The following is a 21361-nucleotide window of genomic DNA, read 5'->3' as shown; positions in this document are numbered from 1 at the left end:
TCGGAAGCTATTCTGGGCATTTGCCCTCCTTCCCCCCTTCGTCCGTTCTCATTGGCTCTCCTGGTAAGTGGCCTACTCCTGCCCACCCTCGGGTGACCAACTTGGCCTGTTGTCGACCGCACCCAGGGACTGACTCTGGCGGTTGGAGAGAGACTCTTGGCGCCGGGGTTGGGCACTCCAACTCTCTACTAGCCCCGAGCTGGGATTCCCTGGCCTGCGCCAGCTGCGTACAGGGCGAGTACACCACACCTGCCCGGGTCTTCACCCCCAGCTGCGAGACTCCTCCATTCCCGGAGGGCTCCCCACACCTGCTGCGGCCGTGCCCCATCTCCCCGCAGCTGCGGCGCTGAGCATCCCCATGTCGAGAGGCTGAGACCAGGGCAGGTGCAGGGCGTTCCCACTCACCCGCGAAAGTCCGCCTCCTCAGGTTTTCCTCTGCAAGTCTGTGTTGGAGAAAAAGAGTATGTGGAGTTTATGTGCAGGTCCTCCCCAGTCTCCGCTCCATCCCCTAAAGCTCCATTTCCTAGCCCAGCATCCCATTTTGGTAAAGCCCTTCGAAGTGGGCCGCAGCAGGAGGGCTGTGCTGAATCTTTAGAGCAACCCCTTTGAGGAATGGGTATAGTTTCCTACTCCTTAAAAGTACCCCCGATGGCTCCAGCCTTCCCCTCATTTCCCCTAATACTCCAACTTTGAAAGACTGGGGAGTGTGAAGCTAGGCTAAAAAGCTAGTTTAACGGGGTTTGAAGAGATCCCCCCCAACCTCCCGCTTCCCCAAACTGGGCTGCTACCCCCTACCTCCATAGGCAAAGGGGTTGGAGATCCTTAATTCTGTATTTCCACCTGACAGCAGCCCTGACCAACCCTCCAACAGGCTGGGATGCAGCCGTACTTCAATGGATCCCAGGGGTATCTTGAAGGCGTTTCCCAAACGGAAGAAAATTCATGCTGATGCATCATCAAAAGTACTTGCAAAGATTCCCAGGAAGGAAGAGGGAGAAGAAGCAGAAGGTGAGATGACCCACTCTCAGAACCCTCATGCGCTTGAACCCTCAGCCTTCATGTGCTTCAGCCCTATGTTGTTCATGTCCAGAATCAGATATTGGAGCTGACTCTGCCTGTCCATGGACTGCAGGTCTGTTTGTATCTGCCTTGTACTAAGCTTGGTCCTGGGTCTTGGACAGGCCATTTGCTGTGTTATCTTCTTTTCTACCTGAACACCCCTATCAATTGGAAAAGACTCCCTGGACCCTCAGGGAATGACCAGTATAATTTTTGCCCTGGGGGACTGGGACAGAAACCCCCCTCCATTACCCAGGATTGTTGTTAGTTGTTTTGCAGCCAAATTGATAAATAAATAGCAGAGGCTTTGGAGGCAGGGTTGTCGGGTCTGTCAGAGTGTAAGGGCAAGAAATGTGCATTGTTGAAAGAATAAATGATAAAGGATTCAAAGTATGGAGAGAGGCTGGGCGCGGTGGCTCATGCCTGTAATCCCAGCACTTTGGGAGGCCAAGGCAGGCAGATCACCTGTGCTCAGGAGTTCGAGACCAGCCTGGGCAATGTGGCGAAACCCCGTCTCTACCAAAAATACAAAAAATTAGCCAGGCATGGTGGCACATGCCTGTAATCCCAGCTACTTGGGAGGCTGAGGCATGAGAATCGCTTGAGCCCGGGAGATGGAGGTTGCAGTGAGCCAAGATGACGCCACTGTACTCCAGCCTGGGCAACAGAGTGAGACTGTCTCCAAACAAACAAACGAAAAAAACAAAACAAAAACAAAAACAAAGTAAGAAGGGAGGAGGCATTCATTCAGCAGATATTTACAGGTTACTTACAATGTGCCAGACACTTCTAGGTTGCACCAAGGAACAGGACGTATAAAAATCCTTGTCCCTTACTTTCAAGTACTGGCCTGTGAGAAAATTTGCTGTATATAGAAGGAAACCTGCCTGGATGGAAGACAAATGCTTATTTTCAGGGTAGGGGACTGTGAACATGTCATTCAGATCATGTTAGAAGTTGTATTCAGATCATGTTAGAAGTTGTGGCCAGGGGGTGGCAGATAAAATTAAAAAGTTATGACAGTAGTCATCTGGATGTTCCTTCCCCAGAGTGGCTGAGCTCCCTTCGGGCCCATGTTGTGCGCACTGGCATTGGACGAGCCCGGGCAGAACTCTTTGAGAAGCAGATTGTTCAGCATGGTGGCCAGTTATGCCCTGTCCAGGGCCCAGGTGTCACTCACATTGTGGTGGATGAAGGCATGGACTATGAGCGAGCCCTCCGCCTTCTCAGACTACCCCGGCTGCCCCCGGGTGCTCAGCTGGTGAAGTCAGCCTGGCTGAGCTTGTGCCTTCAGGAGAGGAGGCTGGTGGATGTAGCTGGATTCAGCATCTTCATCCCCAGTAGGTGGGCTGATCCCAGTCTTTTTTTCCAATGTTTTCTAGTAGCATCTTGAGCTCTCTTCTTGAATTATTAAAAATAACTGTCATTAATTTAAAAATTAGCCAGGCATGGTGGTATATGCCTGTAGTCCCAGCTATATGAGGGTTAGGTGGGAGGATTGATTGAGCCAGGGAGGCTGAGGCTGCAGTGAGCCTTGATCATACCACTGTACTCCAGCCTGGGTGATAGAGCAAGACCCTATCTCAAGAGAAACTCCAAAAACCTCAAAAAACTCATTTTCTTAATTGGACACACTGGGAAACCAAGTATTTCAGAATACATTAGGACTGGGGACAGAAACAGGGTGAGACCTTTGGTGTCTTAACCTCCCATCACCATCCCCACAGGTACTTGGACCAGTCACAGCCCAGCAAGGCAGAGCAGGATGCTTCTCTTCCTCCTGGCACCCATGAGGCCCTGCTTCAGACAGCGCTTCCTCCTCCTCCTTCTCCCACCAGGCCTGTGTCTCCTCCCCAAAAGACAAAAGAGGCACCAAACACCCAAGCCCAGGTCAGGAGCCTTCCATCCCTCAGAGCTCCCTTCCCCTAGGAAGCAGATCACAGAAATGGGGAGGGCCTGATGACTGTTCAGAAAGTCCCAGTCCCCGGAGAGAGGAGGACCCCATTGTGAAGCCATATAGCTCTTCCCAACACTCATCACTCCTGCATTCATCTAGGCCGTATCTAACACATACCACTGGGGATCCTAGGGGTAGGCACTGCGGTGAGCCAAAGGGAATGTGGCCCCACACCCGAGGTGATCCAAGTCTGATGCAGAAGGCCCCACCTCATTCTTAGGTCTGACTAGAAGACCCTCCCCCTGCACAAAGAAGATGACCCGCACCTTTAAGGATCCCTTCTCCTGGAGGACAAGAATTTATTGTTTTCTTTTCTTCTCTACCCCAAGCCCATCTCTGATGATGAAGCCAGCGATGGGGAAGAAACCCAGGTTAGCGCAGCTGATCTGGAAGCCCTCATCAGTGGCCACTACCCCGCCTCCCTTGAGGGAGATTGTGATCCTAGCCCAGCCCCTGTGGTCCTGGATAAGTGGGTCTGTGCACAGCCCTCAAGCCAGAAGGCGACCAACCACAACCTCCATATCACAGAGAAGCTGGAAGTTCTGGCCAAAGCCTACAGTGTTCAGGGAGACAAGTGGAGGGCCCTGGGCTATGCCAAGGCCATCAATGCTCTCAAGAGCTTCCATAAGCCTGTCACCTCGTACCAGGTACCCAGGGGCTAGGGTGGGAAGAGGGGTCTTTACTAGCCAGCAGTTAGTGAAGGCGCTGTCAGTCACCAGTGCGGTTCAGGTACAGTGGTGAAGATTTTATGGGGTCTAGGACTTGCACAAAAGAAAAAAAAGGAAAATTGATGAAAGCAGATTGGCAAAATCTTGATAGTTGTTGAAGCTGGGAGATGGGTACTTGGGGGTTTGTTATACTGATCTTTCTACTTTTGAATTTTTTAACATAATTAGAAGTTTTTTATTTGTAATTTTGTTTATTTATTTAGTAGAGATGGTGTTTCGCAATGTTACACAGGCTGGTCTTGAACTCCTGGGCTCAAGCAATCCACCCTTGGCTCAGCCCTGCAAAGTGCTGGGATTACAGACATGAGCCCCTGTGCCCGGCCTAAAAAGTTGTTTAAAAGAAGTTTAGACTCTGAAGCCTAACAGACCAGGGTTTGAACTCTGGTTCCTGTCATTCACTAACTGTGTGACTCCAGACAAGTTACTTAAACTCTCAAAGCATCAGTTTTCTCATTAGTAAAAAGGGGCTACCATTAAGTGAAATGGTCCCTGTAGCACAGGACCTGACATACAATAAGCCCTCAGTAAATGTTAGCTCTTGCTGTTGGAATGATGATGATGGTGATGGTGGTGGTGGTGGTGACTAATATCATCATTATTTTCTACTTCTTATTGCTGGTCTCCATCCTTCTGGGAACCAAAAGACAAATTACCCAGCCCTCATTCTATCCAAAATTCTCATCTTCAACTACACCCAAGCTTTACATAGCCACACAGTTGCCAAGCAGCCAGCGGGGGCTTTTACGCCAGCATCTGCTAGAGGAGTCAGCTTCCTTTCCACTGGCTCTACCACTTCCATCTCTTCACTCTTCTTTCTTGCCTCTGCCTCCTCCTCCTCTAGGAGGCCTGCAGTATCCCTGGGATTGGGAAGCGGATGGCTGAGAAAATCATAGAGATCCTGGAGAGCGGGCATCTGCGAAAGCTGGACCATATCAGTGAGAGTGTGCCTGTCTTGGAGCTCTTCTCCAACATCTGGGGAGCTGGGACCAAGACTGCCCAGATGTGGTACCAACAGGTCACACCCTGGCTTAGCCCCTACTTCAGTTTTGCTGTCTCAGAGTTCCTGCCCCAGAGTTCCCTACCCTGTGTTTTGATGGAAATGCACCCACAGTATAGGGAGACCATTTTTCAAGGGGACCAGGACTCATATAGACCCCTCAGCTCCCAGAACAGCCTTGTTGCTTGGTATCCTTAAGAAGGAGTAGACCGGGGCAAGAAGTATGTTTCTCTGTCTCCCCAGACCAGCAAGGGCCTTCCTGAGGAGGCCAGGCCTTGACACTGCATGTCTAGAGCAGTGGTTCCCAATCCTGGCTCTGCCCACAATCACCAGGGCAGCTTGGTAAGGATGAAGATGACAAGGCCCATCCTCAGACTGATGGAATCACGAATGAGTATTTTAGGATAGTGGCAGGGCTGGATGATGGCATGTTTCCCATGCCCCCTGCCTTTCCCAAGTCCTGCTGAGTACAGACCCAACCACCCCTAGGTTGGTCCTGCCTCTAGCCTTCCCTAGAGCCTGGGGCGATGGAAGCTTCATGTGTGTGCTCACTCATGCCTCTTCATTGGTCCTGGATCCTCACAGCTCCCCATCTGGCTGCTTTTTTCCAGGGCTTCCGAAGTCTGGAAGACATCCGCAGCCAGGCCTCCCTGACAACCCAGCAGGCCATTGGCCTGAAGCATTACAATGACTTCCTGGAACGCATGCCCAGGGAGGAGGCTACAGAGATTGAGCAGACAGTAAGCGGGTGTCCCAGAGCAGTGAGGACAGCCAGGTCCTGCTCTAAGGTCTTGGGTCAAAGTCAAGAACCCCCGACTCCTCAGCTGGGGAGCGCAGCAGGCAGAGGAAACTGGGTCACCAGAGGTTGATCACAGAGCAAGTTGAGACTGAAGCTCCAGGCCCAGAGGTGGGGTGGGTGGCTGTGGTAGGAAAGAACTGTAACACCAGCCCTCTAGATTCTAGTTCTCAGTAGTCAGGCCTATTAGGCTTGGATTTGATTCTAGACTGATTGGTGTTAGGATTGGGTTAATGTTAGGGTTAGATTACAGGTAGATTATATCTGTATTACTTGAGGTTAGGGTGGGTCAGGGCAGAGGTTTTTAATGTTTTATTTTATTTTATCTTATTTTTTATTTCACCAACTTCTTTGAGAACCTGATGAAAACTGTGGACTCTATTCTCCCCAAAATGCACAAATGTGCAAAGGTTTATGTCTTTTTTCAGATGCATGGACCTTCTAAAGCCCACGCAAGGCTGGCTCAGGATTTGGGGTAGAGTTGGTGTAAAAGCACAGCGTCAGTAGGATTTGGTTTGGGGTTGGAAGAAAGCGCCATCAAGACTGAGTTAAGGCCGGGCGCGGTGGCTCAAGCCTGTAATCCCAGCACTTTGGGAGGCCGAGACAGGCGGATCACGAGGTCAGGAGATCGAGACCATCCTGGCTAACACGGTGAAACCCCATCTTTACTAAAAAATACAAAAAACTAGCCGGGCGAAGTGGCGGGCGCCTGTGGTCCCAGCTACTCGGGAGGCTGAGGCAGGAAAATGGCGTAAACCCGGGAGACGGAGCTTGCAGTGAGCTGAGATCCGGCCACTGCACTCCAGCCTGGGCGACAGAGCCAGACTCCGTCTCAAAAAAAAAAAAAAAAAAAAAAGATTGAGTTAAGACCAGGCTCATGCCTTTAATCCCAGCACTTTGGGAGGCCAGGGTGGACAGATCATCTGAGCTCAGGAGTTCGAGACCAGCTTGGCCAACATGGTGAAACCCTGTCTCTATAAAACACAAAAATTTCCAGCCTGGCAAACATGGCGAAACCCCGTCTCTACTAAAAGTACAAAAAAGTTAGCCGGGTGCCGTGGCTCATACCTATAATCCCAGTTACTTGGGAGGCTGAAGAGGGAGATTTGTGTGAACCTGGGAGGTAGAGGTTGCAGTGAGCCAAGATCACGCCACTGCACTCTAGCCTGGGCAACAGAGCAAGACTCTGTCTTAAAAAAAAAAAAAAAAAGGGCCGGGCGCGGTGGCTCACGCCTGTAATCCCAGCACTTTGGGAGGCCGAGGCGGGCGGATCACAAGGTCAGGAGATCGAGACCACGGTGAAACCCCGTCTCTACTAAAAATACAAAAAAATTAGCCGGGCGCAGTTGTGGGCGCCTGTAGTCCCAGCTACTCGGGAGGCTGAGGCAGGAGAATGGCGTGAACCCGGGAGGCGGAGCTTGCAGTGAGCCGAGATCGCGCCACTGCGCTCCAGCCTGGGCGACAGAGCCAGACTCCGTCTCAAAAAAAAAAAAAAAAAAAAAAAGATCGAGTTTAAAGTTAGGCTTCAATTTTCTTTTTCCTTTTCCTTTTTTTTTTGAGACAAAGTCTCGCACTTTTGCCCAGGTTGGAGTGTAGTGGCTCTATCTCGGCTCACTGCAAGCTCTGCCTTCAGGGTTCATGCCATTCTCCTACGTCAGCCTCTGGAGTAGCTGGGACTGTAGGTGCTCGCTACCACACCCGGCTAATTTTTGTATTTTTGGTAGAGACGGGGTTTCACCGTGTTAGCCAGGGTGGTCTCGATCTCCTGACCTTGTGATCCACTCGCCTCGGCCTCCCAAAGTGCTGGGATTACAGGCGTGAGCCACCGCACCCAGCAGGATTTTCTTAATGTTGGTTGCTTTTAAGTTAAGATTTGTAGTTGTCCAAGAAATAAGATTTGGGTTTGGTTTAGAGTTGGGTTAGCTATTAAGTTCATGTAAAAGCTAGATTAGAGAGACATTGGGCTGCATTTAGGGCTAGATGTGTCATTTGTTCAATGGGCATTAGGATTAGGAGCTGCTTGTAATAGGCAAGGTTTGCTCACTTTGGTCAGGGATTCTGAAAGAGTGGGATCCCATGGAGTCTGGCCCAGTTTGATTGAAATCAGCCTCCAGCTTCATTCCAGGCCACAAGTCTATGAGGCCGGTATGAGATGGATGGACAGGCCTCTTTGTCTGCCCATCACCAGGCCTTGGTGCTAGTGATGACACCGTCACTCCGCCATGGTATCCAGGCATGGAGAATGCCTCAGTCAGTCCCCAGCCCATTGGAACAAAAGAGGCTTCCCACCTGGCCTCCTGTGCCCCCATTTAAGGGCTCGAGCCATAGAAGTTTTGATGGGATTACTCACATGGACCTCCTCCTTCCATTCTCTTGGGAGGCTCAAGAAGGGAGTAAGGGGATTAGCAGAGCCCTCCTGTCAGGAGACTTGAGGTGTCCAGGGCCCCAGAATTCTCCATGTCCTGGGGTGGAGGCGGGAGGCCATCTGCATATGAAAGAACCTCAGTGTCTCAGGGGTGGAGGCTAATGGGTTTGTTTTTCCTCAGAGGGACAATCCTTCAGCTGACAGTTGCCATCTCAGCTCCCTCCCCACCAAGAAAGGATGTGGCTCTTGGCTCAGAACTGCCCCCTCTTTGCTTTCTTTCCTCTCCTTTCCCACAGGTGCAGCTGTATTTCTGTACTCCACTTTCTCCCGGGCCTGGGCCTGGCGCATGCTGCCAGCCACCTGCTCAGGCCTCAAGCCCCAGCTCACATATTCCAAACCTTTAGCTCCAAATCAGTAGATATCTGGGGCTACCTAGACCTGACTGAGGGCTTTCAGCAACTGGCCCCTTGTCCTAAGTGGAGTTTCACAGACCTGGGCATGTGGGCTGGGGCAGGGGCAGAGAGAGTCTGTGTCTCCCTACTCTTAAAGAGCTCCATGGGGCAAGCTCAGTGCCCACTCTGACAAGCAGAGCTGGCACCTTCTCCCATCTCTTCTCAGGCTTGCCTCTTGCACAGTGAGCTTTTTCTTCTCTCCTGTCCTAGTGAAGGGAAAGAACAGCAGCTCCCCACGGTGGATTCCCGCAGGCTTGCAGCAGGCATTGGGGAATGGGCATAAGCTGAGGGTGTGGGCCCGAGTCCGGGAAGGCCCTTGTGCTGCTGTGGGAGAGGAGCTCCCCACGGCCCCTCACCTGTCACTGCTCTCTCCCAGGTCCAGAAAGCAGCCCAGGCCTTTAACTCCGGGCTGCTATGTGTGGCATGTGGTTCATACCGACGGGGAAAGGCAACCTGTGGTGATGTCGACGTGCTCATCACTCACCCAGATGGCCGGTCCCACCGGGGTATCTTCAGCCGCCTCCTTGACAGCCTTCGGCAGCAAGGTATGAGCTCCATCTCTGGGTGAGCAGGTTGACAGAGGGCAGCACAGGGCTGGGGGCCCCTGAGGGAGAACCTTAGAAGTTCCAGTCCCGAGGCAGGAAGCAGAGGAACAGTGCTTTGCCAGCATCCCATCTCTATCGGGGCTGGAATCCTCTCCAGGGAGAGATGAAGCAGCCCTGCCACACCTATGTGGAGGTGCTCAGTGAACCCTGCAGGCCGAGTATCTCATCTGATCTTTCTGTGACACTATGGGGGAGATGGGAATTACTATCCATGTTTTACAGAAAAGGAGAAGGGCCCAGAGAGGGTAGTGTCACCCAGCTAATACCTGGGCAAGCCCCAGCTTAGAGATCAGGAGAGACCTGAGAGTATGGGATAGCCCAGGCCTGGCTCCCTGCCCTCCCAGCAGTCCCCTCTATTGGGCCAGGGTTCCTCACAGATGACTTGGTGAGCCAAGAGGAGAATGGTCAGCAACAGAAGTACTTGGGGGTGTGCCGGCTCCCAGGGCCAGGGTGGCGACACCGGCGCCTGGACATCATCGTGGTGCCCTACAGCGAGTTTGCCTGTGCCCTGCTCTACTTTACCGGCTCTGCACACTTCAACCGCTCCATGCGAGCCCTGGCCAAGACCAAGGGCATGAGTCTGTCAGAACATGCCCTCAGCACTGCTGTGGTCCGGAACACCCATGGCTGCAAGATGGGGCCTGGCCGAGTGCTGCCCACTCCCACTGAGAAGGATGTCTTCAGGCTCTTAGGCCTCCCCTACCGAGAACCTGCTGAGCGGGACTGGTGACCCATGGCTGGGGGTGCGGAGGAGAGCTGAGTTGGACTGGCTACCCCTCCTGGCCACCCAGTGGAGTACTCCCTCCAGCCTCAGCTGGCCAAACCTTGCTGCTCCAACCACCAGCTTCCTCAGCGAGCTGGGCCCAGGGCTCTGGGCCTGAAGCGAGAGCCAGCATGGCTCCCAGTATCTACCCAGTCCTCTCCCAGACAGGAGCAGGCTGCCTCGAGGAATTTTGCAAGTGGCCCCTTATCCCATTTTAAGCAGGAGCAGGTGGCTGATTTGAAGCCCCAGGCATCCCCCTTCCCTGCTGTGAGAAAGGCTGAGCTGCTGGGTGGGGACAGAAGCTGCCGGGGAGAGGGAAGCAGCTGTGCTGTCAACATCGTCCAAGACCCTCTGGGGTAGGAGAACAGCCATTCCACACGTGTTCCCTCTACCCATGCTGCTTCCTGGGCAGCTGGTGGTGCTGGGAATGGGGTGCCCCAGCCTCGGTGAGGACAGTGTTGGAAGGCCCAGGGGCCCAGTAAAGTGCATCTGACATTGAACCTGCCTGGTGTCTGAACTGCTGCAGCTTCTACCTACCTTCTTCCACCCAGGCAGGGACAACGGAGATGGGAACTGAAAAGAGGAGCCCAGAAAGGCTGTGTTAACTGTCCTCTAGACAGGACTGGTGTGAGTCAGCTCCTAAACTCACAGCAAGGATAGCAGTGGTTGTGACCAGGGAGAATCGTGGAGTCAGGCACCTGGAGCTCCTATCTAGCCATCACCAACTTCTGCAGGCCCTGCCTTAGACCAGGCTATCAGGGACATAAGCAAAAGTGGCAAGACTCAGGAAACCATTAGGAACAACTAAATAGTGACCTGTGTACACAGGGATGGGCGGCCAGGGAAGGCTTCCCGGAGGAGGAGAGAGGCAGACTGGCAGGGAAATTGCCTCTGAGAGGAGTCAGCAGGCTCTGTTGGGGGACAATTAAGGACCAGCTTTAGAGAGGACACTGTGTGCTGGGAGTCAGGAGCAGGCTGGGCTGGTAGAGGACTGGAAGCAGAGCTTGGTTTGATAGAGCAGACGAGAGCAGGTCCCGCTGGGGAGTGCAGGATGGCTTCCTGAGGCTGTTTTGCAGGGCAGGGAGACTTGGTGGGGGAGTGGGGGCATGGAAGGAGATTCAGGCAGCCTAGGTATGAGGAGGAGTGGGCACAGAGTCAGAAGGAGACTGTATTGGAGGAGGAGCGAGGAGCCTGGAGAGGCCCTGTGCTGGGTTTTGGGTGGTGACGCGTGAGGGCAGCTTTGGCTCCAGAGGGGGAATCCCACCTTGAGTGTGCTGGGTGGGCGACATGCCTGTTGGTAACTTGCAGAGTCGCGGAGCCAGCCTTTGTCTGCCTGGTCTCGATCATGGGATCCTAGCAGCCTGGGAGTAGGCCCCCCAACTCAAGCTCACACCCCTGACGTGTAAGTCAGGGAGTCTTCCCATCACTGATCATATTGGGAAAGGAATCAGAAGCCCACAGGACCTGGAGGGCCCTTTCACAGCTCAGCACCAACCCGAGAGATGGCCAGTCAAAAGCCCAGAAGCCTTCTGGAGGGGCGAGCCTCTCCCCCAAGAACGTTTACTCCCAGAGACACATGGCTGCCAAGAGCCACAGTGGGCCTGGGTAGACAGGAGAGGGACTGGGGAAAGCCTGAGCCCCCGGATGTGAAGGCTACTTTTGGTCCCTCTCTGGACTGGTCCCTCAGTGCCTGCTGCTGTCCCCAGCAAGAGTTGGAGTCAGCAGAAGTCCAAAGACGCGTGTCTGGGTCCAAATGTGGAAGTTGCTTCTCTCCTTTTGCCCCAGCCTGCTCCAGGCCCAAGGAACAGGACCTCCAGGGCCAGGGGTGGAGGGAACCAGTGTGCAGCAGGCCATGGAGTAGCTCACCCAAGTTCTTTTCCTACACAGAGGGAGGTCCTGGGACTGCAGGGAGGGATACTGCTTGCTTCTTTGTGTGAAATCAGGGTCTGACCTCCATTCTTGACATCCCTGCCCATCTGCCTTAACTCCTTCCCCCAGGAGACTCAGAATTCAGAGACTGCCTGGAAACCATGCAGACTCCTGGTCCTACCTCCTGGCCAGGGCAACACAAAGTCGTGGGATAAAGAGGGAGCATGCCCCACCTCCAGCAACCCATCTGGGTGACCCTTTGGCTGCCCAGTCTGACACAGAAGCCCAGGAGAACAGCCACTGAGGCAGAGGAGCTGATGGAGGGATTTCTGAGTCTTGAGAAAGGCTTCCCAGTTTGGGGGTGAAATGAGGTTCTCTGAGTCCAAGTAAGCAAGAAATGTGAGTACTGGGGGTTCCAAGGCACTTTAGCGCTGAACCTGGTTCTTGAGCAGGCTTTCAGCCCAGTCTCCCATCCTGCCAGACAGGGAGACTCCATTGCAGGGCCCTGGTGGGAACTCGGGTTCTGTCCAGCAACTGAGCACCCCACACACCTACCACCCAGTCACCACCTGGCCTGGAGTAGGTGGAGAGAGACCCCACAAGCCTGCTCCCTGCTCTAGCCCAGTTCTTCATCACTCTGTCCCTGAGCCAGGGTTGTCCTTGGACAGGCCACATGTGGCAGGCAGAATAATGGTCCACTGAAGATGTCCATGTCTTAATCCCTGGAACCTGTGAATATGTCACCTTAGTTGGCTGGAGGGACTCTGTAGATGTGATGAAGCTTAAGCATTTTGAGATGAGGTGATTATGCTGGGGAATCCTGTGGGCCCAATGTAAACATGAGTTCTTAAGAGCAACAGTCATGGCCAGGTGCGGTGGCTCAGGCCTGTAATCCCAACACTTTGAGAGGCCAAGGCGGGCGGATCACTTGAGCCCCGGAGTTTGAGGCCAGCCTAGCCAACATGGCAAAACCCCGTCTCTACAAAAAAAAAATACAAAAGTTAGCGAGGCGTGGCCAGACATGGTGGTGCCTATAATCCCAGCTACTTGGGAGGCTGAGGTGGGAGGATCACCTGAGCCTGGGAGGCAGAGGTTGCAGAGGTTCCAGTGACCTGAGATTACACCACTGCACTCCAGCCTGAGCTATAACAGAGTGAGACCCTGTCTCAAAAAAAAAAACTACAATCAGAGAGACTTGATGAGGAAAGGTCAGATGCAAAGTTTCTGGCTTTGAAGATGGGGAAAGATCTCCAGCAGAGTGTGAGCAACCTCTAGGAGTCAGAGAAGGCAGGGAACAGCTTCTACTCTAGAGCCTGCAGAAGGATGGCAGCCCTGCTGATGCCTGGCCTTATCTCAGGGAGGCCTGTTGGATTTTGAGCTGGTGGAACTGTGAGATAATGACTTTGTTGTTTAAGCCAGTAAGTTGGTGTAATTTGTTAATGTGACTGCAGAAACCCAATAGACTGTGTGTTGGGCTCTCCCTGTACAAAGGCAGAGGGACAGCAAGTGTGAGCAAGCCCTGCTGTGAGGTAGAGGGCATCCTCTGAAGTGTGTGGGGAAAGGGGAGCCTCACATGAGCCCAGGGCCACCACATGTTCAGTCTGAGCCTCCCTAATTTCAGTTTCTTCCTGACACTTTGTGCAAGATGCAAGTCCCCCGTGGGCTGCTCTGCTCACCCCGACTGAGCTCGGAGCTTCATCTTTTCCCAGGGCCTGGGGTGGCGACCTCAGTCTTGACCTTAGACCTACACTAAAAGGAGCAAGACAGGCCCTGTCCTGGGTTCCAGCTGCTCACAGCGCAGGTGTGGGCACCAGAAAGGGAAACAAGACAGGCCCCGGCCTTTCCTCCTGGGTTCTGGCTGCTCACAAGGCAGGTGTGGGCATGGGGCAGGGGCTTCCCAGGCAGCACCTGGAGTGGGCACAAGGTGGGCAAGTCCAGCTGTGTCCCATCCTACAGTTCCAATGGCTGGGAAAGGCAAACCCAGGCCCATTGTCTTGCTTCTCCAGGAGAATCATGGAATTACTCTCCCTTTAAATGGAACAGGATGCCTCTTGCCAGGATGGAGGACTGGCTTGGAGAAGACTTAGGCACCCCAAACAGGGGCGCCCCTTTCCAGGCCCTCCCCTGTTATCTGAGGGAGCGGCCTCCCATGCAAGTTACAGATGTTGGGGCACCTGCTGCTGCTGGGCTTACAGGCCTTGATGGGCTCAGCCACAGGCGCCTTTGGCCCTATGTCTGCTCTGCCCTTAGTTTTCCAGAACCCTTGGTTCTGGAAGGGCAGTACTGCTTCTGAGCTCTGGAACTGGGGAGTCCTCAGGGATGAAGCCCCCAACTGGCCTGAGGCTCTGGGCCAGGTCTCAGCCTCATCATCCTACTGGGGTGTCTCGGCAAGACCTGGTCCCCACACTGCAGGGAACGTCCCTGAAGAAGGCCCCAGGCCTGGAGATGAAGAGAGGTCCCAGGGGCTGAGGGGCCATGGGTAGGGCTCTGAGGTTGCCCCTGGAGGGCAGTACAGACGCCAGGGAAGGCAGGCCACTGCCCGTTGCTTGAGTGGAGCCTCTTAGCAATGGTGACACCTTTGCCCTGCTGGACTCAGCCTGGCCCTGATGGAGCAGGCCCAGAGCCCCAGACACAGTGCACCTCCCCCCGACCCCTTGCTCCGGTTCCCTCAGCTCGGTTGTTGTGTGTGTAGTGCCCATGCATATGTGTGTTCATGTTCCACTGCAGGGGGATGTGTGTGCCTAACACACATTCCTGGACCCTGCGTCTGTGCTGTGTGTTCATGATTTAGTCTCTGCGTGTGTGTGTGTGCTCAACCCTGGGCACGTGTCCACGTGGCCCTGTCTGTTTAGGTCTCAGTGGAGGCCCTGTGTTATTAAGGGCTCAGGCAGGGTGTTGGGTAGGAGGAGGTGGGAGTCCCTGGAAGTCCCCAGTGGTGCTGGAGTCCCTGCTGCAGGTGGAGCCCTGGCTGGGCCCTGGACCCTGTGTCCTCATGTCCATGGAGGAGGCCGCAGGGTGGGCCGCCTGCGTCAGCCTTGAGCGGCCATCAATAGCATGCGGTTAATTAATTTGATGGGAACAGCAGGGACCGCCGTTTGCATTTAGTGAAGTTCCAGGAACTTCCAACCTCATCTTCATAATTGGCCTCATAAATTGTAAGAAAGAGAGAGATCAGCAAAGCGGGAGGGAGGAGGGGCTGCCCGTCCGTCCTTATTTAATTTTATTGCTGAAATTCATCTTTTTAGCCTCCTCCGCCGGAATCGGCTCTCCCTGCCGGATTTGCCTAATCATGATAAATTAATATTCATTTCCCCGCCTCTTACCCAGCTCCCGCGCTTGGATGGAGTTGGGGAGGGTCTCCTTCCAGCCCCTCAGCTGGGCCTTGGTGGGAGCGTGGGGGAATGAGCTTGTGTGCGGAACTGAAAGTGACACCTAGGGAGGGTAGAAGGGGCCTGGGAGAAAGATGGGGAGTGAAGCAGGTGGGGCTGGATGATTAGGACTCTCAGAGGGCCTAGGATGCTGAGGTCAATGCCCCCTGCCCAGCTAGGGCCAGGTGGGAGGGGCAGGAAGAGCCTGAGAAGGCCCTTTTGGAGATGCAGAAGCCGAGGTCAGGACTGACAAGATGGATCTGGGAGAGGAGCCTGGAAACCAGCTTGAATGGAGAGGTAGGAGAAGGGTTGTTGCCCACCCAACATGGACTTTGCCCCACCCCACCCCCAAGTAGATCCAGCCCACCTTGCCCTGTGCAGACTCCATAATGGACCCATCATGGTCTTTGGAGCCTCAGAGGCACTGTGGTCTCTGACTACAGAAGCAGCCTCTCCACCTGCCCACAACTCAGCTCAGTGGGGGAGCTGGCCGCCTTATGCTGGGCATCTTTGCTGTGCTGTGTGGCTGTCACCGATACTGCTGTCCCTAGCAAGGCCCTATGGGAGGTGGGGATGGGGGTGCTGCTGGAGGGCAATGCAGTCCTGCTCTTCCATGGTCAGTGGGGCCCCCAGTCAAGGGATCTGAATTCCCCATCCCCTGTGTTACAATTAGTATTTATTTGGGACCTGGGAGGAATTTTAGATGCCGTCCAGCCCCCTTGCCCCATTTATAAAAGAGGAAACTGAGGCCCAGAGATGGGATATGCCCTGGTTCAAGGTCTCTCAGAGGTCAGGAGGGCTGGATCCACCCCAGGCATTCTTCCACCCCACCCCGGAGGCTGAGTGTGGTGGGCAGGATTCAAAGGATCACCCCCAGTTATCATTGCCTTTGGATTATCTCTCTTTTGAGTGTGGGTACGAGTGTGATGAGGTGTCACTCATGTGGTCATGTCACATTATATGGCAAAAGGACCTAGCTTAATCACATGAAATCTTTAAAAGCAAAGAGCTTTCTCTGGCTGGTAGCAGAAGGGAAGTCAGGGAGATGTGAAGCATGAGAAGGGTCAGAGAGGGTCCTTAAAAAGCAGCCCCGGCTGACAGCCAGCAGGGAAACAGTCCTACAGCCACAAGGAACTGAATTCCACCAGCAACAAGAATGCACGTGGACGCAGCCTCTCCCAGAGCCATCAGCAAAGAGCCCAGGCTGGCAACACCTGGATTTCAGCTTTGTGGGACCCTAAGCAGAGAACCGAGCTGAGCCTGCTCAGACTGCTGTCCTACAGCACTGTGAGATCATAAGTGGGTGTTGGTTTAAGGGGCAGAGTTTGTGATAATCTGTTATGCAGCAGTAGGAAACAGACTCACAGGGCCTAGCGGAAGGGAGTCTTAGGAAGCTCCTAGGAGGTGAGCAGGGGATGAAGTTGGGAGAGGGCTGGGTGCTCTATCCTAATGCTATCCCTCCGCTATACTCCCACATGGCAGTAACTGACTGGACCGGAAGTCCTCACCATTCCCTACTGCTGTACCTGGGACCGAACCCTGTAAGCATTTACATTTGTGACTCTTGCCCAGGTGGAGTCTGGGCCCCTGCGTGGTGAGCAGCAGTGAGCTTCCCTCTCACAGGAGTGGGTTCTTGACAAGAGGAGTTTCTGTGGCATTGGCTCAGGCAGAGCCTTCTAGGTTATGGGCACTCCAGACAGGCTGATCTGATGCCCTTTCAAACCAGAGTTCCCTTCCTCCTCCCAAACCAGAGTTTTTCAAATGTATGTATTCGTGGTGCCTGGATTGGCGCCAGTAAAAGATGTTTTTGTTTTTGTTTGTTTGTTTGTTTTTGAGACGGAGTTTCGCTCTCGTTGCCCAGGCTGGAGTGCAATGGCACGATCTCAGCTCACTGCAACCTCCATCTCCCGGGTTCAAGCGATTCTCCTGCCTCAGCCTCCTGAGTAGCTAGGATTACAGGTGCATGCTACCCTTCCCAGCTAATTTTTGTATTTTAGTAGAGACAGGGTTTCACCATGTTGGTTAGGCTGGTCTCGAACTCCTGACTTCATGATCCACCCACCTCGGCCTCCCAAAGTGCTGGGATTACGGGCATGAGCCACTGTGACCAGCCAAAGATGTTTTTGATTGCTACTAGATAGAAGGCAACAGCTTCTATGGAGGTTGGAGAAGACCGAGGCACATTTTGCAGGTTATGAAAGCAGCCTCCAGTGAGGAGACCCGAGTTAGCTGTACACTATTTCTGGTTTGTTTCAGCAGAGTTTCACCATCATTTATTGACTCCTGAGCCTGGCCAGTCCACCCTTAACCCATTCTGCACATGGATTATATCATGTAGGCTTCCCAACAGCTCTCTGGTAGTTGTATTATCCCCATTTTGCAGATGAGGAAAGTGAGGTTCAGAGAGGTTTATTTACTAGTCCTAAGTCACACACCATATGAGGAACAGAGCTGGGTTTCAGCTCAGATCTGTGTGACCCGGGAAGCCCAGCTGGTTTCCCTGGCTCCTCTCTGGGAGTGGTTCGAGCCCAGATCTAACTGGGCTTTCTGTCCTAACCTCTTTCCCTCCTTCCCCCTTATCTGAAGCAAGGAGCCTGAGCGTTTTAGTCTGTGGAGGGTTCCCTTGCTGATGTTGAAGGACACAGTCCCCGGTCCTGAAACCTAGGGTTTGGAATCAGCAGTTGCCCGCTTGCCCTGAGGTGGGGTCTCCTGACCCCTCCACCTCCATTTGGGAATTAGTGGTGTCCGAGGCTCCAATGCCTGAGCACTCCTGAGCTCCAGCCCTGCTGGAGGCGGGTGTCTGGGCTCTGTAGCTCAGAGACATCCCTACGTGCCCACCCTGTCCCCCATGGCCCCAGCGGGCCTGCACACACCTGACCCTTTCCCCTCAGCCCTTGGCCTCGTGTTCCTGCACACACCAGGCCCGGCCCCAGAGCCCACACATGCATCACTTGTCCCCATGCCAACTCCACCACAGGGCCTGATGGGGGCCTCACCTGGCCTGAGACGTCCCCTCGCCACAGCTCCAGGCCTCTGCTGAGGAATCCTCCCTCATCATCCTGGCCTGGAACCCAGCATTGTGTGGAGCCCTTTGGGGCCAGTTTGAGCAGAGCCTCTGGTCGAGCTACCCTCCCTACCTGCCAGCCAGACAGCATCTCGCAAGGGGATCACCGCCCCCCCCCCCCCCCCCCCGCCTGTTCCCCTTCCTCCCGAGCTGCCTAAAGGGGAGGGAGCCCAGGACCCTCGGGCGTGGCACCACAGGAGAACCCAGAGGCCACGCTCTTCCTTTTCCTGCCGGCAACAGTCCTGAGCGCCAGCTTCCCACCTCAGAGCCTCTGAGAACCAGGGTCCACCCACCTGAGGGCCTCCTTGACTCTCCGTTACCCCGTGCCCATGGGAGCTGCAGGACCACCAAGCGGAGGGGCGGTCTGCAAGGAGATGCCCCCTCCCTACCTCCCTGCGAAGAGTAAATTCGGGCTGCAGATGCCCCTCGGGCTCCGCAGGGAGGAGCCTCACTCGCCACTCCAGCTTCAGGCTCTGCCTTTCTGATCCTAACACTCTCTACCCTCTGGGAATAAACGGGCCTCTGGGATCCGAATGGGAGCGGCCGCCCAGAAACGGGGATGGCGGGATGGGGAGTGCTTCGTGGGGCGTCCTCAGGGACGGGTGCGGGGCCTGCCGGGCTGCGGGGCCGCGCTGGGGGCCGCGCTGGGGGGCGGATATTGGAAGCCACTGGCGCGCTTCCCGGAAGCCGCCAGCAGAGGGCGCGCGAGGACCGGCGAAGAGGCCCGGCCGCGCGGGAAGGCCCGGGTGGGGTGTAGTTAAGGGTGCGGTGGGTGCGGGGCAGGAGACCCGCGGCCGGGATTCTCTCCGATCTCGGGCGTGGGAGTGGAGTGGGGTGGAGTGGGGTGGGGCGGAAGGGTCCCTACTGCGCTGCTGCAGCGCGAACCCCCGCTCTTCTCTGCAGGAGGCGGCCCGATGCCTGTGGGCCTGGCGTGCCCTTCGAGGGGGATAGAGCCTCCCCGTCACCCCGCCGGGAGCTGAAACCGCGGATCTGGGACTGGTGATTTTGGTGCTGAATGCGGTGGGACCCCCTTCCCCACACTCAACCCTGGTCAGGACTCAGTTTCCCCCTGGGTGTGTTCTGTCCTTGATCCTGGATGTTCTAAACTGGGAGACCAGGTGGGGTGAGAACACCGAGTGGGCGGGAACCAGCACCTCCCCAGGTCCCCACCCCATCCCTCTTTCCCCGCCCACCTTGAACGCAGAGCCTGAGAGAAGAAAGAGATGGGGAGAGGAGAAAGGCGTGAGAGACGGAGGGAGGGGCTGCCTGGAGCAGCGTGGGGAAGTTGAGAAGGTTCATGGAGGAGGGCCGGGATGCGTGGAGACGAAGGCGGGCCCACCTCCCCGGGGGAAGCTCTTCCGAGACTGTTGCTGTCTTCCGAGACTGTTGTTGTCTGTGCCTCCTCCCGGGCTGAGCTGGGGGCTGAGCTCTGGACTGCATCCCAGGGACCATCGCTCCGCCTGTAGCCCACCTCCAGCCGCCGTGATTTATGGCTGGGCCAGGCCCGTCGACCTTGGACGGATAACTAATGACGGGTCAATAACGCTATAGAAAAAGTGAACTGGTGAAGGGAGGAGGGATGAGGCCCATTAGCCGGCCCATCCCCTGCCTGCCGGATCTCCCCTCTCATCCTGGTGCCTTTCACTATAGCCCCCTTGCTGGGGGCTTCCCAAGGGCCTCCTGACAGGTCTGAGAGGTGATGGTTAACACCGCTGCAATGGGGGTGGGGGTTGGGATAGAGGCGGGACCAGAACACATTGGAGAGACCCAAAATGGGTCACAGGAAGGTGAAGGAAACAGGTGGGGGTGGTGGGGGTTCCCGGGAACACACCCCTTTTCCATTCTCATATTGGGAAGCCAGCGTTGAGTGAAGGGGGAGGGAGCAGTCCCTGCCAGTGGAAGGCAGGGTAGTCTTGCAGGGGAACCCTGGTGCCCTCCACCCCCTCCACCGGGCTCCCTCCCCAGGCCCCTCTCTCTGGTGTCCTCTGCCTCCTTCCACCCCAAGCTACCTGAGGTCAGAGTGTTACTGTAGTCTTTGGGGGCCATCTCATTTCTGTGCCTGCTTATATGTGGGTTGTACAAGGCACTGGCTGGGGTCTCAGTTCCTGTACCATCTGGTTTCTACTGGGAGTGGACCACAGCCTCCTCCTCTCAGGAGTGCCCGCCTCCCTCCCCCTGTTTAAGGTCACCTGGGTCATCCCCTGGGCCCCTCATCCACTTTCAACACCGCTGGGAACCCAGAATTGGGAGTAGGGAAGCAGCCTTCTCAAAACCTGCCTCGATTTACTCTGCCTCGGTGTCAGCAGCCAGGTGCCAGTTTGAAAGCCTTTCTGTCTGCCGTCCCCATTTTGCAGATGAAGTTCGAGCTGAGAGAAGCCATCAGCAGAGGGAGGAGCTGAGACTAGAATTCAGTCATAGCCTCTCCCCTGTCCCAACCTCCCCGGGGTCCTGGGCTTCTCCCACTCTCTGCTCCTCCTTAACTCCGGCCCAACTCTGCCTGCAAAGGAGACCCCCAATGAGAGGGCCACTGAGGCAAGGGCATTCCACCCCCAGGTTAGACACAGGGTACAGAAAAGTCTTGGAGGAAGTGTGGGGCCGTGACAGTGGGATAGGGGAAGATATTCGGTCCTGCAGGTTCACATCGTGGTGGGGACAATGGAAGCCCTGTGAGTATGTATGTGGATTTGTATGTGCACATGTATTCATGAATACAGTTATTCATTCAACAAACAGGTACTGAGTGGCTACCATGTGTCAGGCCCTGGGAATGTAGGGACAACACTGGGAGCTCCCAAGTGCTGTATTCTAGCAAGGGGCGCGCACAGGATAGGTATGTCTGAGGCTCGTGGTGGGGTGTGGACTCACTGCAGAATAGAAGTGGACCTGGGCACTGGCAGATGCGATGCAGCAATTCTCACTTTGCAGATGGAGACATAGAATCTTCCCCGTCTCCTCAACCCGCATTCCACTTCCAGCCTCTCACGTACCCGCCGTCCCAAACCAAACTCACCAGCTCCTCTCCCAAACCTGCTCCTGCTGGCCTGTCTTACTAGCTCTGGAAACCTCAGGATCCAGGACGGGCAACATAATCTTCAAGGCCTGGTGCAAAATGAAAACACGGAGCTTCTTAATAAAAAAGCGGAATTTCAAGACAGAGACAGCAGAATGTACAATCAGGCATGGAGCTTGTGTAAGTGCAGGGCCCTGTTAAGTCAGCCTGCCTGGTGCCTCCCAGCTGCTTACTCTCCCCTTCATTGACTTCCTGATCCTTTCCTTTCCTTTCTATGTCTTAGGCTAGCCCAGGCCTCATAGGTCTCTCAGGTGGACCAGCTCCACCC

The 21361-nt window shown here is 54.9% G+C and overlaps 1 protein-coding gene across 50 annotated transcripts; it reads left to right on the top strand.

Annotated features, from left to right (window-relative positions):
* The first annotated feature begins 9 nt into the window (after nucleotides 1-9).
* Nucleotides 10-20753, top strand: POLL (DNA polymerase lambda). 50 transcript variants are annotated; one of them, XR_012418147.1, is made up of 10 exons: nucleotides 17-234; nucleotides 848-1008; nucleotides 2109-2403; nucleotides 2787-2949; nucleotides 3346-3663; nucleotides 4586-4759; nucleotides 5353-5481; nucleotides 8731-8899; nucleotides 11721-11990; nucleotides 18927-20753. XR_012418147.1 is itself a non-coding variant. In XM_045361419.3 (10 exons), the coding sequence occupies exons 2-10, from the start codon at nucleotides 894-896 to the stop codon at nucleotides 18972-18974; spliced, it is 1470 nt and encodes a 489-aa protein (XP_045217354.1). In that variant the 5' UTR covers nucleotides 17-234; nucleotides 848-893; the 3' UTR covers nucleotides 18975-20753. The 50 variants fall into 50 exon arrangements, 46 of the variants coding, with proteins under 46 accessions (XP_073858649.1, XP_045217351.1, XP_073858643.1 ...); XR_012418149.1 differs by lacking the exon at nucleotides 11721-11990 and adding an exon at nucleotides 16442-16500 and having other exon boundaries at nucleotides 5353-5516; XR_010578077.2 differs by having other exon boundaries at nucleotides 5353-5516.
* The last annotated feature ends 608 nt before the right edge of the window (nucleotides 20754-21361 follow it).

Source organism: Macaca fascicularis, chromosome 9, assembly GCF_037993035.2.
Source record: "Macaca fascicularis isolate 582-1 chromosome 9, T2T-MFA8v1.1".
In the NCBI taxonomy this organism is placed as follows: Eukaryota; Metazoa; Chordata; class Mammalia; order Primates; family Cercopithecidae; genus Macaca; species Macaca fascicularis.
The sequence above is the reverse complement of the archived record's forward strand: the minus strand, read 5'-3'. Positions and strand labels throughout refer to the sequence as shown.

Excerpts from the sequence above, each read along its gene's own strand:
- POLL (XM_045361416.2), top strand. The coding sequence starts at position 894 with ATGGATCCCAGGGGTATCTTGAAGGCGTTTCCCAAACGGAAGAAAATT. Across the intron at positions 2,404-2,786 it reads AGCATCTTCATCCCCAGTAG|GTACTTGGACCAGTCACAGC; the intron begins GTGGGCTGATCC and ends CCATCCCCACAG. Across the intron at positions 3,664-4,585 it reads AGCCTGTCACCTCGTACCAG|GAGGCCTGCAGTATCCCTGG; the intron begins GTACCCAGGGGC and ends CTCCTCCTCTAG.